This window comes from Oncorhynchus kisutch, linkage group LG4 (genome assembly GCF_002021735.2).
Source record: "Oncorhynchus kisutch isolate 150728-3 linkage group LG4, Okis_V2, whole genome shotgun sequence".
NCBI lineage: Eukaryota > Metazoa > Chordata > Actinopteri > Salmoniformes > Salmonidae > Oncorhynchus > Oncorhynchus kisutch.
The window spans coordinates 46,408,130-46,428,455 of NC_034177.2; the positions used below are offsets into that span (position 1 = coordinate 46,408,130).

Here is a 20,326-nt window from a genome sequence, read left to right on the forward strand (position 1 = left end):
GGTGTGGGGTGACATTTCTTTGGGGGGCTGCACAGCCCTCCATGTGCTCGCCAGAGGTAGCCTGACTGCCATTAGGTACCAAGATGAGATCCTCAGACCCCTTGTGAGACCATATGCTGGTGCGGTTGGCCCTGGGTTCCTCCTAATGCAAGACAATGCTAGACCTCATGTGGCTGGAGTGTGTCAGCAGTTCCTGCAAGAGGAAGGCATTAATGCTATGGACTGGCCCGCCCGTTCCCCAGACCTGAATCCAATTGAGCACATCTGGGACATCATGTCTCGCTCCATCCACCAACGTGGCGTTGCACCACAGACTGTCCAGGAGTTGGCGGATGCTTTAGTCCAGGTCTGGGAGGAGATCCCTCAGGAGACCATCCGCCACCTCATCAGGAGCATGCCCAGGCGTTGTAGGGAGGTCATACAGGCACGTGGAGGCCACACACACTACTGAGCCTCATTTTGACTTGTTTTAAGGACATTACATCAAAGTTGGATCAGCTTGTAGTGTGGTTTTCCACTTTAAATTTGAGTGTGACTCCAAAGCCAGACCTCCATGGGTTGATAAATTTGATTTCCAGAGATAATTTTTGTGACTTTGTTGTCAGCACATTCAACTATGTAAAGAAAAAAGTATTTAATAAGAATATTTCATTCATTCAGATCTAGGATGTGTTATTTTAGTGTTCCCTTTATTTTTTTGAGCAGTGTATATGCATAGTCACTTTAACCATATCTACATGTACATACTACCTCAATCAGCCCGACTAACCGGTGCCTGTATATAGACTCGCTACTGTTATTTTTCACTGTCTTTTTACTGTTGTTTTACTTCTCTACTTACCTATTGTTCACCTAGTACCTTTTTTTGCACTGTTGGTTAGTGCCTGTAAGTAAGCATTTCACTTGTTTTATTTGGCGCACGTGACAAATCAACTTTGATTTGATAGGCTAGACACAGCATTTAGCTCAGTATGGCAGGAGTCCGCTTCACTTCTCTAAGAGGAATATGTCATTCAGTCTGTCTTCTGTTCCCTGGTTGCCCTCTGCTTGGCCCTTGCTGCTGTTTCTTCTTTCCAGGCCACCGATGACAATGTTGCTCGTTTCCCCTGTTCCTTGTTTCTTTCCGATGTGACTGACTCGCCTCTTTTTGTGTTTTATGTGTGTTGTCGTCTCAGCCTTCCCTGAATCCTGAGGGGAATGTGACAGGTTCTGACGTGGTGCTCCTGAACCGCTGGAGTGTGAGGAACTACCAAGTACGTCGAGGTGACATTGTGTCAGTCCTGTAAGTAACCAAGTTTCAAGCACGTTTACATCAACTCTTGTTTGTTTTGTTTGCTGTCAGACATGCTGGGACCTTGTTAGTTGCTAAGATCAAGTGGATTTGGAGACACATCCTCACTTTCTCTCCCTCCACCTCTGGAGTAGGCCCCTCTGCCAATGGCTGGCTGAGCAGTGACGCTCTGCTCCCCTATAACTCCCCTGTGCTGTTTTTAAAATGGAGGACCTGTTGACACGGTTGGCTCCACAAGAGAGGGAGGGAGAGGGGGAGCGAGAGAGAGAGAGAGAGAGAGAGAGAGAGAGAGAGAGAGAGCAATTAGAGCGCCACACAGCCACGCGAAGGCTCCCTGCTTTCAGACATACTCTTTGTTCTGAAGCACCGTGGGAAGCCAAATGTGGCCCTGGCTGCTAATGAAAAAGACTCAGTCACAAATGGCATCATATTCCCTATATAGTGCACGACCTTTGACCATAGGGCTCTGGTCAAAAGCAGTACACTATGTCGGAAGTAGGGTGTTATTTGGGACGCAAGTCAAAATCTCCCCTGAAAGAAAGTATTTTCTCTCTCTTTCTCTCCTCGTATGCTCACGTCCCTGGGCGCACTTATCCCAGGCTACTTATCTCAGTCTTTGTTTTTGCGATGGCTTCTGAGACTTCAATGTGTGATAACGCAGCTGTCTGATGAATTTGTGCTGCGTTGCCTTGATGGGATTCAGGTTTGATGATTGTTTCATGCAGAAGAGCAGAGCAGAGGTCATGAATAGGCCGACATAGAGGTACGGTCAAGGAATATTACTGCATTATGTATTTGATGTGTTCATTAGTTAAACTGGGTTTGACAACCTCAGGGTAAAGTTTTGCCACGACTGGTTTATTTGGGTTCGACATGACTATTGTGATTCAGCACAGATGTCCACAAACCACCCATCCATGCAGGTTTCCCTTAGAAAAGAGGTATTCTGACTTCCAATGGGGCTACCTGGTTAAATATAATAATAACTCAAATAAAATCCTATTAAATGCACCGATTTGCTGCTGTGGGGTTTGATGTGATGTGGATTGTGGGGGCTCAGACAGACAGACAGCGGCAGGCAGGCAGGATAAATCCCTCTTCCATAATTACCCCAAGATGGCAGCCTCTCCCTTCCCTTCCCTGCAGGGGACGTGTTGCGCTTGTGAACAGGATGTTCAGCCATTTATGAAGCACCATTCCTAGCAGAGCGGAGGGAGGGGGTGAAGGTGAGAGCGGGAGAAAGAGGGAAGGGGAGAGGGGGAAGTGATCGAAAGCGAGTGAGAGAGCTAGCGTGGAATGCTAATCTAATGTACATTGACAAACTAAGTTGTAAGAATGAATTATTTCTGTGGGGGGGGATTTCAGACTAGGCGTACTACACTGTATACGATAGAGTTAGTCATGGTTGTTGAGAAACCCTCTTGTGTTTCCCATTGAGGGTGAAATTGTTAATTTTGTGGACTCACTGGGTAAAGAGAAAATTATACTGGGTCATGTTCACAAGGTACAAACCTGAGGGAAACTGGAAGGTACTAAAGTTGTCCAACCCTGATGTACTCTGTAAGGTACTGTAGGAGATATGTGCATCATCTTGTTTGTGTTGTTGTTTAGATTATTGACCTCTGTACTGACCCTTACATGACTGTAGACTTCTATGGCGTCAGACTCTAGTTAGTTAGCCTACAGCCGCGTCTCAGGGCAACCGTTCCACTCCAATAGATTTTAAAGTTATGACATGTGTTTCACCCACATCTGTCGGTGTGAATCTGTAGGCACAGGAAGACATACAGATAGGCTAGACACAGCATTTAGCTCAGTATGGCAGGAGTCCGCTTCACTTCTCTAAGAGGAATATGTCATAAATACACCAATTAACCTGCATGCTTTTGAAAATGTTTTTGTTTTTTTCTAAAGCAACATTTATGAGGAAGGGCAACGTGTCAAGTAGATCTGTATCAACAACTGTTGTTGTGTGGGAAAAAATGTAAAAGCGTATTTTCTCATCTGCCAAAGAATTCCACCCTGGCCTGTACTGTATTGAAATGTGAAGTGTGATATTGGACTACTGCTACAGCAAGGTAGACTGAATTCCCTCTTCTAATTTGAAAATCAAATTGTCCAAGGCAATATTCTGGTCCTTTGAATAATTTCTTATTTACAAAATAGAATACTCCTCGTTTCAGGTCCATAGTAGTGGATGAGGAAAATGGTCACCGTGTTTGAGTGCATATATGGCAATTTATCTGCCACATCGGGTTTTTGTCATGCTTTCAGTGCAGGCTATTAATAAGCTGATTTGATTTTATGTTCTCCTTGTTAACATAACCATTTAATTAAAAAACCTTTTTTTTTTTAAAGCAGCTCCTGAAACAGGTTTCTGCTAAGCAGAATTTTCTTGTGGAAGAGGAAAAATGCTCCTCTCCGGGTTATAAATAGCGTCTATAGAATAGAATCTCCTTTTCTGGCACCGTTCTTTTGTTAATGACACGGTTTTAGGTTTACCATCCTGGTACAAGACGATAGAAAAACAGATGTTGAAAGTTTTGACGTGGTACGTTTGTTGAGGGTGTGTGAGTATTCATGACATGCACAACAGCAGTTGTGCAAACCTTCAAAAGCTTCAAGTCTGTAGTTGCTTCTCTTTCTGTAGCTTGTCTTTGAAGTGTGGATGCCAGAAAGAGAGAAACATCACCCCTCTTGTTCGTTTGGACGGTACTGAGTTTCTGTCATTTTTAGCATCAACAGAATCCAGTTTGGCTTTGTTGAGGTGTGTTTTAGCCAGCTGTAACTAAAGCCCATTGTTTTGGGATTGGGTTTACAAAAAAAAGAGAAGACCGAGCTGGGGGAAAAAAGGAAAGCAAAAACCTCTGAGATCTAGGATACTCTGAGCTGACAATCTCTCCTCTGCAGACGTGTTGTTCGGGCAACAGTAGAACGCGGTCTGTGGAGGTAGGAATTCCTTCCTGGACACAGGAAAAGGGGAGCTGACTGGCTTGGCCACCCTTCCATGAGCCATTAGGCCACTGTGGAGCACACTCTGGCCCCCAGGGAGGGGAGGGCAGGGGAGGGGAGGTTAATAGGGTTTGTTTTTGCCAAAAGAGATCGCTTCAGTCTGTCTCCTAATCTAGCAGATAGATAGGGATGTTTTGACATGTCTGCTGCCTGGCTGGCTGTAATAGTGTTATTATCTATCATTTGTGTGATTTCAGCAGCGTGATGGCTGGGTAATGGCCTCTGTTAAAAGCAAGACATTGGCCTCTTGAGCTAAGAATCCCACTCTGCGAAACACACACACAAGCTTGTGCGCACACACACACACACACACACACACACACACACACACACACACACACACACACACACACACACACGGTGCTCAGAGCACGCACACCTGCATTCATTACATGTGTTTCATTTTATCTTAAAAGTTCGATAAAGGTTGGCGTTCCCTCCAACCAGCTTAGAGGCAGCCATTTCATTCAACATGTAAACAAGAACGACCTGAATTAGTAAATGAATTTAATGCCCTGGGAAATCAAATTGAAGGTAATTTGTCACGTGCTTCGTAGACTAACAATGGAATGCTTACTTACACGTGCATTACCAAAAATAGAGAGTTAAAGATAAAATATAATAAATAAACAGAAATAGTGACATGAGGAATTAATACACAGTGGATAACAAATAAAAAATAACAAGTAAAAATAACATGGTTATACAGTTGAAGTGGGAAGTTTACATACAAAATACATTTGAACTCAGTTTTTCACAGTTCCTGACATTTAATCCATTTGAAAATTCCCTGTCTTAGGTCAGTTAGGATCACCACTTTATTTTAAGAATTTGAAATGTCAGAATAATAGTAGAGTGATTTATTTTCATCAGACGTTTACATACACTGAATTTAACTTATGGTAGCCTTCCACAAGCTTCCCACAATAAGTTGGGTGAATTTTGGCAGAGTTGGTGTTGGTGAGTCAGGTTTGTAGGCCTCCTTGCTCGTACACACTTTTTTTTTTTGTTCTGCCCACAAATTCTCGATAGGATTGAGGTCAGTGCTTTATGATGGCCACTCCAATACCTTGACTTTGTTGTCCTTAAGCCATTTTGCGACCAAGCTTTAACTTCCTGACTGATGTCTTGAGATGTTGCTTGAATATATCCACATCATTTTCCTACCTCATGATGCCATCTGTTTTGTGAAGTGCACCAGTCCCTCCTGCAGCAAAGCACCCCCACAACATGATGCTGCCACCCCTGTGCTTCACGGTTGGGATGGTGTTCTTCGGCTTGCCAGCCTCTCCCTTTTTCCTCCAAACATAACGATGGTCATTATGGCCAACAGTTCTATTTTTGTTTCATTAGACCAGAGGGCATTTCTCCAAAAAGTACGATCTTTGTCCCATGTGCAGTTCCAAGTTTTGTGGCGGTTTTGGAACAGTGGCTTCTGCCTTGTTGAGCGGCCTTTCCGGTTATGTCGATATAGGACTTGTTTTACTGTGGATGTAGATACTTTTGTACCTGTTTCCTCCAGCATCTTCACAAAATCCTTTGCTGCTGTTCCTGGGATTGATTTGCACTTTTCGCACCAAAGTACATTCATCTCTAGGAGACAGAAAGCATCTCCTTCCTGAGCGCTATGACAGCTGCGTGGTCCCATGGTGTTTATACTTGCATACTATTTATTGTACAGATGAACGTGGTACCTTCAGCCGTTTGGAAATTGCTCCCAAGGATGAACCAGACTTGTGGAGATCTACAAAAAAAAGATCTGAGGTCTTGACTGATTTCTTGATTTTCCCATGATGTCAAGCAAAGAGGCACTGAGTTTGAAGGTAGGCCTTGAAATACATCCACAGGTACAACTCCAATTGACTCAAATGATGCCAATTAGCCTATCAGAAGCCTATAAAGCCATGACATAATTTTCTGGAATTTTCCAAGCTGAAGGCACAGTCAAATTAGTGTATGTAAATGTCTGACCCACTGGAATTGTGATACAGTGAATTATAAGTGAAATAATCTGTTTGTAAACAATTGTTGGAAAAATGACTTGTGTCATGCACAAAGTAGAAGTCCTAACCAACTTGCCAAAACTATAGTTTGTTAACATGAAATTTGTGGAGTGGTTGAAAAACTAGTTTTAATGACTAGTAGAAAAGAACATGCAGGGAGTATATACAGGGAGTACCAGTACCGAGTCGATATGCATGGGTACCAGGTAATTGAGGTAGATATGTAATAGTGATTAAAAAAAAAATGTTATTTAACCTTTATTTAGCTAGGCAGTGATGCATGGTTTGTGTCGCCCTCCTCGCGGGACAGTTGAGCTAACGTGCGCTAATGTGATTAGCATGACAATGTAAGTAACAAGAACATTTCCCGGGACATAGACATGTCTTATATGGGCAGAAAGCTTAAATTCTTGTTAATCTAACTGCACTGTCCAATTTACAGTAGCTATTACAGTGAAATAATACCATGCTATTGTTTGAGGAGAGTGCACAACAACAAAAAACTTACCACAGCAACTGGTTTGATACATTCACCTTTGAAGGTAAATAAATATACTTACATTCAGTAATCTTGCTCTAATTTGTCATGCTGAGAGTCCCTGAGATAAAATGTAGCATAGTTTTGATAAAATCCATTTTATATTCAAATGTAGGAACTGGGTTCTACAGTTTGAACCTCTGCTGTGTATCAATTGACCAATTCGGCACATTTGGGCAGACTTGATACAACTTTTAGAACAGTAATGCAATGCTTCATTGGATCAGCATAAAATGTTGCACTGTTGACATCTAGTGTCCAAATTGTAAATTGCGCACAGACTCCCAAGGGATATAATCGCCTTTGTCTTGCATTTCACAGATGGACAATAAAAAAATAAAAAAAGCATGTTTCTTTATATTACCAGATCTAATGTGTTATATTCTCCTAGATTAATTTCACATTTCCACAAACTTCAAAGTGTTTCCTTTCAAATGGTATCAAGAATATGCATATTCTTGTTTCAGGTCCTGAGCTACAGGCAGTTAGATTTGGGTATGTCATTTTAGGTGAAAATTGGAGAAAAAAAGGGTCCGATCCTTAAGAGGTTTTATCCACCTAGACTAGAGAGGTTAAGAGGTTTTATATCGTTTTTTTCCTTCATCAATCTACACACAATACCCCATAATGAAAAAACCAAAAAAGGTTTTAGTTTTTTTTTTTTTTTTCAATTTGAAAAAATCCCAACTGAAATATCACATTTACATAAGTATTCAGACCCTTTACTTTGTTGAAGTGCCTTTGGCAGCGATTACAGCCTTGAATCTTCTTGGGTATGATGCTACAAGTTTGGTACACCTGTATTTCGGGAGTTTCTCCCATTCTACTCTGCAGATCCTCTCAAGCTCTGTCAGGTCGGATGGGCTGCGTCGCTTCAGGTCTCTCCGCCGCTATTTTCAGGTCTCTCCGCCGCTATTTTCAGGTCTCTCCAGAGATGTTCGATTTTGTTCCTGTCTGAGCTCTGGCTGGGCCACTCAAGGACATTCAGAGACTTGTCCTGAAGCCACTCCTGTGTTGTCTTGGCTGTGTGCTTAGGGTCGTTTTCCTGTTGGAAGGTGAACCTTCGGTTTTCATCAAGGATCTCTGTACTTTGCGCCGTTCATCTTTCCCTTGATCCTGACTAGTCTCCCAGTCCTTGCTACTGAAAAACATCCCCACAGTATGATGCTGCCACCACCATGCTTCACCATAAGGATGGTGCCAGGTTTCCTTCAGATGTGACGCTTGGCATTCAGGCCAGAGTTAAATCTTGGTTTCATCAGATCAGAGAATCTAGTTTCTTATGGTTTGAGAGTCTTTAGGTGCCTTTTGGCAACTCCAAGTGGACTTTTGTGCCTTTTACTGAGGAGTGGCTTCTACCATAAATGCCTGATTGGTGGAGTGCTGCAGAGATGGTTGTCCTTCTGGAAGGTGCTCCCATCAGAGGATCTCAACAGAGGATCTCTGGAACTCTGTCAGAATGACCATTGGTTTATTGGTCACCTCCCAGACCATGTCCCTTCTCCCCCGATTGCTCAGTTTGGCCGTGCGGCCAGCTCTAGGAAGAGTCGTGGTGGTTCTGAACTTCTTCCATTTAAGAGTGATAGAGCATACTGTGTTCTAGGGGACCTTCAATACTGCAGAAATGTTTAGGTAACCTTCCCCAGATCTGTGCCTCAACACAATCTTGTCTTGGAGCTCTACTGACAATTCCTTCAACCTCATGGCTTGGTTTTGTGCCTTTACATATTATGTCCAATCAATTTAATTTACTCACAGGTGGACTCCCAAGTTGTAGAAACATCTCAAGGATGATTAATGGAAACATGATGCACCTGAGCTCAATTTAGAGTCTCAAAGCAAAGGGTCTGAATAGTTATGTAATAAGGTGCACTGTATGTGTCACCTTATTCCGAATGCACTGTATGTATCACTACAAACTGTAAGACTGGATACACAGGGCTGACCAGCCAGAGCTCACAGCATGCATTTCAGTTGCATGTCTGTATTTCAGTAGCGTGCATCCTCACTGTCCCTGTTGCAGAATGTATTCACAACATGGACATTGACTTCTGCGGGGCGAGAGAGGGGCAGCAATTGTATTTGTCACATTCGCTGAATACAACAGGTGTATGTACTCTTTGCCTGTTTGATGGTTCATGTGAGGGCATAGCAGGATTTCTTACAAGTGTCCGGGTTAGGGTCCTGCTCCATGAAAGTATCTCCTCTACCCTTTAGCTCAGTGCGGATGTTGCCTGTAATCCATGGCTTCAGGTTGGGGTATGTACGTACTAGAGGTCGACAGATTATGATTTTTCAACACTGATACCGATTTATTGGAGGACCATAATTTTTATTTTAAATATTATTTTCTATTTATTTATTTTTATATAATAAAAAAATATATATATTTATTTTATATATATTTGTAATAATGACAATTACAACAATACTGAATGATCACTTATTTTAACTTAATATAGTACATCAATAAAATCAATTTAGTCTCAAATAAATAATGAAACATGTTCAATTTGGTTTAAATAATGCAAAAATAAAGTGTTGGAGAAGAAAGTAAAAGTGCAATATTTAGCATGTAAAAAAGCTAACGTTTAAGTTCTTTGCTCAGAACATGAGAACATATGAAAGCTGGCGGTTCCTTTTAACATGAGTCTTCAATTTTCCCAAGTAAGAAGTTTTAGGTTGTAGTTATAGGAATTATAGGACTATTTCTCTCTTTTACCATTTGTATTTGATATACCTTGGACTATTGGAAGTTCTTATAGGCATTATAGTACTGCCAGCCTAATCTCGGGATTTGATAGGCTTGAAGTCATAAACAGCGCAATGCTTGAAGCACAGTGAAGAGCTGCTGGCAAATGCAGGAAAGTGCTGTTTGAATGAATGCTTACGAGCCTGCTGCTGCCTACCACCTCTCGGACTGCTATATCAAATCATAGACTTAATTATAATATAATAAAAGACAGAAATACGAGCCTTAGGTCATTATTATGGTCAAATCTGGAAACTGTCATTTCAAAAACAAAATGTTTATTCTTTCAGTGAAATACGGAACCGCCCGTATTTTATCTAATGGGTGGCATCCCTAAGTCTAAATATTGCTGTTACATTGCACAACCTTCAATGTTATGTCATAATTGTGTACAATTCTGGCAAATTAATTAGTCTTTGTTAGGAAGAAATGGTCTTCACGCAGTTCACAACGAGCCAGGCGGCCCAAACTGCTGCCTATACCCTGACTCTGTTGCACAGAACGCAAGACAATTGACCCAATTTCCCTAGTTAAAAGAAATTCATGTTAGCAGGCAATATTAACTAAATATTCAGGTTTAAAAATATATACATGTGTATTGATTTTAAGAAAGGCATTGATGTTTATGGTTAGGTACACACTGGTGCAACGGCAGTGCTTTTGTTGCGAATGCGCTTGTTAAATCATCACCCGTTTGGCAAAGTAGGCTGTGATTTGATGATAAATTAACAGTCACCGCATCGATTATATGCAACGCAGGACAAGCTAGATAAACTAGTAATGTCATCAACCATGTGTAGTTAACTAGTGATTAGGTTTGATTTGTTTTTTGTAAGATAAGTTTAGTGCTAGCTAGCAACTTACCTAGGCTCCTTGCTGCACTCGCGTAACAGGTAGTCAGCCTGCCACGCAGTCTCCTCGTGGAGTGCAATGTAATCGGACATAATCGGTGTCCAACAGTACTGATTATCGATTGTCATAACTTGAAATCGGCCCTAATTAATCGGCCATTCCGATTTAATCGGTTGACCCCTAGTACGTACGGTCACTGTGGGGACAACGTCATCGATGCACTTATTGATGAAGCCGGTGATTTTATGTGGTATACTCCTCAATGCCATCAGATGGGTCCCGGAACATATTCCAGTCTGTGCTAGCAAAACAGTCCTATAGCTTAGCATCTGCGTCATCTGACCACTTGCGTATTGAGCGAGTCACTGGTAGTTTCTGCTTTAGTTTTCGCTTGAAAGCAGGAATTGGGAGGATAGAATTATGGTCAGATTTGCCAAATGGAGGGCGAGAGAGAGCTTTGTATGCATTTCTTTGTGTAGAGTAAAGGTGGTTTTGGAGACCAATAGGCTATTTTTCACATTGAGTTATCCTTTTAACAGGTAGACCTCTCAAAGTTACTACAGTACAAGGATGTCAGGAGTAAACCACACAACACACTACTATCTTTCCCTCTACCTCAGCCTTTTTGCCTCTCCCGTTGCAGGCCTGTTGTCCCTCAATGTGTCAAATTGGCAACCTACGTAAACCTCTACCTACTACAGTACAATGATTTTGAGGTTTAAACGACAAAGCAGACTACTATACTCCCTAACGCAGCCCTCTGCCTTTCTCCTGTAGGGACGTTCTCCCTCATCCCCTCTCACACAGTGACTCAGCTCCCTGTTCCTTTCCACTTATCAGATGTGATGAATGAATGCGTCCACCTCTGGTACATTTCAACGTTTAGATAGGTCCACTTGAACTCGGATGTTCCTCCGAAAAGTTGATTGGGGTAAAAAGAGCCCTTTAGTAGTTGTATATGTCAACATGAGCTATGAAGGAAGAGAGCAGCAGCATGCCAGTGTAATAAGAACCTCTGAGAGATTGAGAGAGAGAGGCGCTGCGGACAGATTAAAGCAGGGCGACTTGGGTGGAATGAGGTTTGGGGTTCAGTTCATCAGAACTGCTGCAAGTACAGTTGAAGTCGGAAGTTTACATACACCTTAGCCAAATACATTTCAACTCAGTTTTTCACTATTCCTGTCATTTTAATCCTAGTAAAAAAATTCTGTCTTAGGTCAGTTAGGATCACCACTTTATTTTAAGAATGTGACATGTCAGAATAATAGTTGAGTGATTTTATTTCTTTCATCACATTTCCAGTGGGTCAGAAGTTTACATACACTAAATTAGGATTTGGTAGCATTGCCTTTCAATTGTTTAACTTAGGTCAAACGTTTCGAGTAGCCTTCCACACAAGCTTCTCACAATAAGTTGGGTGAATTTTGGCCCATTACTCCTGACAGAGCTGGTGTAACTGAGTCAGGTTTGTAGGCCTCCTTGCTTGCACACGCCTTTTCAGTTCTGTCCACACATTTTCTATAGGATTGAGGTCAGGGCTTTGTGATGGCCACTCCAATACCTTGACTTTGTTGTCCTTAAGCCATTTTGCCACAACTTTGTAAGTATGCTTGGGTTCATTGTCTATTTGGAAGACCCATTTTCGACCAAGCTTTAACTTCCTGACTTATGTCTTGAGATGTTGCTTGAATATATATTTCCCTACCTGCATGATGCTATCTATTTTGTGAAGTGCATCACTCCCTCCTGCTGTGGATATAGATACTTTTGTACCTGTTTCCTCCAGCATCTTCACAAGGTCCTTTGCTGTTGTTCTGGGATTGATTTGCACTTTTTGCACCAAAGAACGCATCTCCTTCCTGAGAGGTATGACGGCTGCGTGGTCCCATGGTGTTTATACTTGCGTACTATTGTTTGTACAGATGAATGTGGTACCTTCAGGCATTTGGAAATTGTTCCCGAGAGTGAACCAGACTTGTGGAGGTCCACAATTCTTTTTCTGAGGTCTTTGCTGATTTATTTAGATTTTCCCATGATGTCAAGCAAAGAGGCACTGAGTTTGAAGGTAGGCCTTGAAATACCTCTACAGGTACATCTCCAATTGACTCAAATTATGTCAATTAGCCTATTAGCTTCTAAAGCCATGACATCTTTTTCTGTCATTTTCCAAGCTGAAGGCAGAGTCAACTTAGTGTATGTAAACTTTTGACCCACTGGAATTGTGATACAGTGTCATGCACAAAGTAAATGTCCTAACCGACTTGCCAGAACTAGAGTTTGTTAACAAGAAACGTGTGGAGTGGTTGAAAAACGAGTTTTAATGACTCCAACCTAAGTGGATGTAAACTTCCGACTTCAACTGTATATCTGCAATGATACGTGCCCGTAGTCCCAATAATAGGATTTTACCCTAAATTAGAATCTATATACAGTAAACATTGGGTTTACATAAACACAATGAGGTAGGGTTACATTCAGAGGGAACCACATAGATAGCAGCAGGTTTTCATGGAATGTGGAAAATACCCACTTGGCTGTGGTGGTCTGTTTTCAGCTTAATTTCTTTCAGCCATCCCTTGCTTTCTGGCTTCGTGTTCCTCTCTCTCTCCCTTCCTTCTGGTGATTTTCCTGATGTTCCTTTTCAGAACCTGCATTCACACGGAGACAACGTGGTTGAGGAGCAAACAACCTGTCTCCAAACACAAATGATGTTTTTCATTACACGGGAGCTCTGTCATCAGCCCCAGCGGGTACTTTGGTTATGCAGCGAGGAGATATTCCTCTCATTCAGCCACCGTGTAATTGTACAAACATCAAAGCTGCTTTCCTGGCATTCACATCCATCAACAGGCATGCAATGAAATGGGAATGACCTCGACATGAAATATTCCCTCATTTCTCCCCGTTTTAACAGAAGCAGCTTGGAAAGCACCCTGCCGATACAGAGTGAGCTGTGCGTAGTGGGCAGGTTACTCACTTGACACATTGAGGGCATAAAAGCTTTAAATTAAAATTGGGCTCTGGATGGAAGGAAATTGGTGTTTCAAATGCCACAGGGACAGGATTTATCATTTAGGCTGTTACAGTGATACATTTCACCTAAATGAAGGATGGTTAAGGAACCAAACCAGACTAGTTGGAACCTGGAGTTCGCTTGCTTCCGAGGGGTAGGCCTACAAACTAAGTGACCCTGAACTGGCTTCTTCATTGGTAAAATGTGACAAATAAAGGATAAGTGAAAAATGAAGTGACTCCTTGAGGGTAGAGTTCTCAACGAATGTAACCATTTACTGACAGAGTACATTTTGAATCCCCAGTGAATAACATATCTCATCCTTCCAAGCGTCTTATCCAGTTATAATGTGCCGTTTGAAACAAGAATCCGTCCCAGCTTATTTTCAACGCTCGACTGCTCCGTGGCCTATTTGAGAAATGGCTGATGGTTTGTGGTTGTCCCACATGCTACCTACAGGGCTCTGTGTTAAATTCCCTGACACACACACACACAGGGCTGTGTTAAATTGGCTGTCAGTGGCATTTTAGAACAGTTATGCAAATTGGGCTGAGGGTTAGCATAGCGGCGGTGTCAGACCCGTGTGGGGTTTGGAGGGCTACAGATTAAGACACAGACAGCCACTGTCAACACACTGAGCCCATTAATAAAGACCCCACCCCTTGATATGACTGGAGGAAGAGAGCAGTCAGAGCAGGGCAATGTGTGGGTGGATGGGAGAAGAGAGGGGGGGGTTTGGGGAATGTGTGTGTGCTCATGTGTTTCAGGGGTGTGTGTGTGTGTGTTTGGCATCTTACTTCTCTCATGCTTGTTACGCTAATGCAGGTCAGGGCCAGGCAACATCATCTTGCTCTGGGGTAGCAGAAAAGGTGAGAAGGTAAGATCATAGAAACATGAATGTTCTTTCCTCTGGCAACAGAAAGAGCAAAACAAGAACAGCGTTATCTGTAAGTAGGAGAAGGATGATTAATCCCTGTAATTTAGCTAAACTGTGCCTCTTTAATGTTCAATGCTTCATGCTTTGTGAAGTGCTTCTCCTCCAATAGCTCAGACTTTACTGCCCTCTCTCTCTCTCTCTCTCTCTCTCTCTCTCTCTGCCAGTTTGGCAGGCATACATGAACTTAAAAATAGATTGTATCGCTGTGCGTTGGCAGATCATTCCAGTGGTAAAGGTTTTTTCAACAAGCCTCACATGCATCATGGATGTTCATGCACGTGTCTCAGTCACACTACTGGTGACAGCTAGGCCTATACAGCTAGCTATAGGGGAGAAATGACAAATGAAATAGACATGCAGTCAATCTTCAGAGAATATTAGTCTCTGCCAGGAAAACTTCAATTTTCTCAGACTTATGCCTGAAAGTGGACCTTGCGTCTTGGTGTCTGTGTGTAGCAGACCTTCGTTCGGTGTGCATGACTTTGTGTGGACTTCTGGTTGTGAGGACCAATAGTGTCCCGCAGGTGAGCTGCGTTTTGGCCCCTGCAGGTCACAGTGGCAAATGGTGGGGGTGGGGGGTTAAGTAAGCATTCAGCATGCCATCATCCATTTGTTTACTGTATTTCTGATCAATTTGATGATATTTTTATGGACAAAAAAAGTGCTTTTCTTTCAAAAACAAGAACATTTCTAAGTGACTCTAAAGTGACTCTAAAGTGACTCTTTTGAACGGTAGTGTAAGATATGTAATCACCATTATTAAAGTGGCATTAATAAAATGACTAGTGATCCATTTATTAGAGTTGCCAATGATTTCAAGTCTGTATGTAGGCAGCAGCCTCTCTGTGTTAGGGATGGCTGTTTAACAGTCTGATGGCCTTGAGAGAGACTGAAAAATAGCTTCTATTGGTCCCAGCTTTGATGCACATGTACTGACCTCGCCTTCTGAATGATAGCGGGGTGAACAGGCAGTGGCTTGGGTGGTTGTTGTCGTTAATTATCTTTTTGGCCTTCCTGTGACATCGGGTGCTGTACACACATGCGTTGTGCACACCGCACCACCCTCTGGAGAGCCCTGCGGTTGTGGGCGGTGCAGTTGCCGTACCAGGCGGTGATGCAGCCCGACAGGATGCTCTCAATTGTGCATCTGTGAAGGTTTGTGAGGGTTTTAGGTGACAAGCCAAATTTCTTCAGCCTCCTGAGGTGGAAGAGGCGCTGTTGCTCCTTCTTCACCACACTGTTTTGTGGGTGGACCATTTCAGTTTGTCCATGATGTGTATGGCGCGGATCTTGGAACGTTCCACCTTCTCCAATACTGTCACGTCGATGTGGATGGGGGGGTGCTTCCTCTGCTGTGTCCTGAAGTCCACGATCAGCTCCTTCATTTTGTTGATATTGAGGGAGAGGTTATTTTCCTGGCACCACTCCACCAAGTCCCTCACCTCCTCCCTGTAGGCTGTCTCATCGTTGTTGCTGATCAAGCCTACTACCTTTGTGTTGTCTGCAAACTTGATGATTGAGTTGGAGGCGTGCATGGCCACGCAGTCATGGGTGAACAGGGAGTACAGGAGGGGGCTGAACACGCACTCTTGTGGGGCCCCAGTGTTGAGCACCAGCGAAGTGGAGATGTTGTTTCCTACCGTCACCACCTGGGGGGGCCCGTCAGGAAGTCCAGGACCAAATTGCACAGGGCGGGGTTGAGACCCAGGGCCTCAAGCTTAATGATGAGCTTGGAGTGAACTATGGTGTTGAATGCTGAGCTACAGTCCATGAACAGCATTCTTACATAGGTATTCCTCTTATCCAGATGGGATAGGGCAGTGTGATGGCGATTGCATCGTCTGTGGAATTAGGGCGGTATGCAAATTGAAGTGGCTCTAGGGTGACAGGTAAGGTCGAGGTGATATGATCCCTGACTAGTCTCGCAAAGCACTTCATGCTGACAGAAGTGAGTGCTACGGGGCAATAGTCATCTAGTTCAGTTACCTTCGACCTTATTGGGTACAGGAGCAATGGTTGGCCATCTTGAAAAATGTGGGGACAGCAGACTAGGATAGGGAGAGATTGAATATGTCCATAAACACATCAGCTGCTGGTCTGCGCATGCTCTGAGGATGCGATTAGGGATGACCTCTGGGCCAGGCAACCTTACGAGGGTTAACGCATTTAAATGTCTTACTCACGTCGGCCACGGCGAAGGAGAGCCCATAGTACTTGGTAGTGGGCCGTGTCCTTGGCACTGTATTATCCTCAAAGCGGGCAAAGAAGCTGTTTAGTTTGTCTGGAAGCAAGACATTGGTGTCAGTGACGTGGCTGGTTTTCCTTTTGTAGTCCGTGATTGACTGTAGACCCTGCCACATAGGTCTCGTGTCTGAGCCGTTGAATTGCGACTCCACTTTGTCCCTATACTGACATTTCGCTTGTTTGATTGCCTTGTGGAGGGAATAACTACACACACTCCATTGAGTCAATAGGTGGACTTCACAGTCTGGGAACTGTGGTTAACCTACAGGCCACTTAACCGTTTCTCATGTTGTTAACTTGCAATTGAATTTACTGCAGAGCTAACTCAGTGTTACACACCCTAACCCCCTCAAAACAAGATTGTCAATAAAGATACATGATAAGGAGAGGAGACCTGCAACCAAGGTTATAGCCTACCAAAGCTGTTAACACACTCCCCTCCCTGCTCTCAGGCTAAAGCTTGTAAACTACATGGTCAGTGTGTGCTCACTGCTCGGGGTGTGGTCCTTGGAGAGACTGACTCAATGGAGTGTGTGATGAACAGACTCCTCCAACACCTCTGCTTGGCAGACCTGGGTTCTAATACTATTTGAAATGATTTCAAAATGTGTTATCTGTGCTTGATGATTAAGCATGCCTGGCACAGTGGTCCAATAGAATAGTCCCAAAACTGCAAACCCTGCACCTAATATAGCACTGCAGTCAGGTTACAGCCAACGCTCAAAGTATTTCAAAGATCTCAAATAGTGTTTGAACCCACTTCTGCTGCTGGGGGGGGGGGGGGGAGATCTCTGTTATCGCTCATCTCAGCTGGGCAGCAGATCCAGCCAAGCAGCAGAGGGGAGGAAAAGAGAGGAAGATGACCCATAGCCTTAGGCTGGGGTGTCTGTGCCACACTCCACAGCTCAGGACCAGGGACGAGCTCCCACAGCGGCCCTGCTTTAAAGATGATAAAGGACAGGCACACCAGGGGTAGCCCCTCGATAACGTGAGGAAACGAAAGGGAAAGGTGGATAGCTAGTCAATTGTGCAACTGAATGCATTCAACTGAAATGTGTCTTCTGACCCAGCTATCAGCTGAGGAATAAAACCTTCTAATCGTTCATTAAAGGTGATGTTCTGTGACACGGATTTCCAATGGCTTCTATAACTCTGAATGTACACTTACAAGTGCATTGGTTTAATGGGACTAACATTTTATAATGGAATAAGGTTGTCATTCAATGGCTCTCCGAAACGGTATTATGCATAATAGTCATGTGCCTTATATTCCATTGGTACTCCAATGAATTGACTCTTCAGTGAGAAATATTCTGAAGTCTTGCACGTTGTCATGTAGCACCCACTCCTCTCTACCCCAACCCTGTGTGTGTGTCCGTTGCCGTCTCTTCTATCTTTACTCTGAACACACTCTACGCAAACTGCCACTTCCACTTACTGTTGTTTGTACCATTTCTGTCAGTCAGGTCACGCATGGTGCATCCAGCAGGCAACCTGCCTGTCTGTCACAACGCCCTCCCTCACTGGAGTACCAGGCCGACTTCCTCTGCCTGCGTGTGCACCCGTTGCTATGGTAACACGGGGACATTGAGCCTCTGCTGCTATCTGCCATCTCTACCTCCGTCCATGGATGACTTTTTTTCTCATAGGTCACACCCAAGTTCGGTGTGCATGTACAGGTTGTAGCCATTTTAATGCAAATTGCAAAGGCAACGATGATTACGGAGGTGACATTCGAATGAACAGGACTGGAGAGCTGCGATTGACTTCAGGAAATTCCAACACTTAAAAAAATGTACTTCACACAACTACAACTTTTTTGTCTTTTTTATACAAGTACAGCATTATCTTTATGCTGCCAGATATTCTATTTAATTTTACAATTAAAACGTGAACTAGGATTAGATGAAGGTTCTTGTATTTTATATATATATATATATATATTTATTTTTTTACAGGGAAGTGATAACAACACACATGACCTATTCAAGCAGTATGTTAATAAGATATTTCAGCACAATAGATTTCCCTTTTCTGTTTAGCTTTTCTTTTTTTATGGGAAAATGTCAATCTTATGGTCTCTAGACTCAGTATGACAACAGTATTTCGTCATATGATTGAAAATTGGAAATGTGTGCATTATGATTGTATGGAACGTATTGAGTATGATGGTGATATAGGCCTATATGGTCAAACTAACACAAGACCATGTAAGGTTACAGTCAGCAGTTTAAATGCTGTTCATACATCACCTTTTCAGAGGTGTGCCTTAGACTGCATTACTACATCCTTTTAATTGAAGAGTGAAGGATTTCCTACTCTTGTTTCATTCATTTTCATTTGCAAAGGTATTTGGCGATGGACACAAAGCCACTTGTCATCTGCTAATTAGACGTAGCTAGGGTCCTTTTTTGAGTTCAAGACTGTCGCAACACAAACCGTAGGCTGTGTCAAACAGTGAATTCTCCAGGTTTGCATTTGATGTGTCTGTATTTTCAACAGGATTGAGTCGTACAGTCACTTCCTCTTACTCCAATGAGGATATCTTATGTTAGGCTGAGATGTATTGAAACAACATCGAAAGTGTCCCCCTCAAACATAATGTAAGCGGCTGGCACGCATAGATGTTCATAGGTGAAATCAAAAAAGATTTTTCTCCGGTAACCATTCTTTGATGCGTCAATCATTGTCTTTATTTACTTTAAGTCTTTATTGTCTTTTCCTTTTTTTTAATTGAGGGGAAACAGTCTTGTGTAGGAATATTTTGCTCCTCCATCAGGAATAGCCCAGATATCTGTTCTATTTTGTGCATTAAAAGGGGCCTGTGAAAGACCAATGTCCTTTTGCAGACCTGTGCTTCAAAGGGAGTGTCGTGTTCACCGATTGCTCAGGTGTATTCATTGGGCTCGGTGTCACTCAAGCACCAAAGTAATTTGGCACTGGATCAAATGTTTGGTCTTAATTAGTAGAATATTTAGTCGGCCCTTTTATCCTTTTGCTCTGTTTTCTGCCGTGTCGTGTATGCAGTAATTATCTCAAATGAATTTTGCATGAGTGAGAGGAGAAAGAGCGAGCACTCATTTATATTTCGAGCACAGCAAGCAAGCACACAGTGCAAATGAATCTTACATTATAATAGGTCACTGAATTAATTTCCTAAATGGCAATTGGTGTGATTTCTCCCGGGAAAAGTGACTGGCGTGTTGGCCTGGCTGGTGTGTCGCTGCACCTGTAGGTGTGCATTTCAGGTTATGAGGAGTAGATCAGATGCAGTCGACTCCACATGCTTTGACACAAATCACACCCCATTCCCTTTTATCGTGTCCTGTGGGCCATGGTCAAAAGTAGTGCGCTATATAGAGGAGAGGGTGCCGTTTGGGACGTAGCCTAACATGCTATGTCTGTCGTGGGAAGATGCATGCAGCTTAGTGTGTAACTGAAATGGTTTCTTAGGCGTAACACAGAAAAAGAGACTTCTGACCGAAATGGCTGCTCAGCTGAGTCCTAGTCGCTCATTCGGTTCCGTCCGGAATGGAATCGTCAGGAAGCTCTGACGCGAGGAAAAACATTTTGAGTTGGTGGGTGTGGAATTGATGAGGCTTTGATGTAATAGAGTGAAGTGGATGCCCCTTGAAAGCCGTCATTTAAATCCGAGCAGTAGTGGTAGGCCTATTCACCTTTAGT

At 43.0% G+C, this 20,326-nt stretch overlaps 1 protein-coding gene across 2 annotated transcripts in view; it reads left to right on the plus strand.

Moving 5' to 3' along the window:
* LOC109889604 (mitochondrial inner membrane protease subunit 2-like) overlaps positions 1-20,326 on the plus strand; it is a 139,415-nt gene that overhangs the window by 35,103 nt on the left and 83,986 nt on the right. For both annotated transcript variants that reach the window (XM_020481156.2, XM_020481158.2), the window contains exon 3: positions 1,176-1,282. In XM_020481156.2, the coding sequence (XP_020336745.2) occupies positions 1,176-1,282 (107 nt within the window). The remainder of the gene's footprint in view (positions 1-1,175; positions 1,283-20,326) is intronic.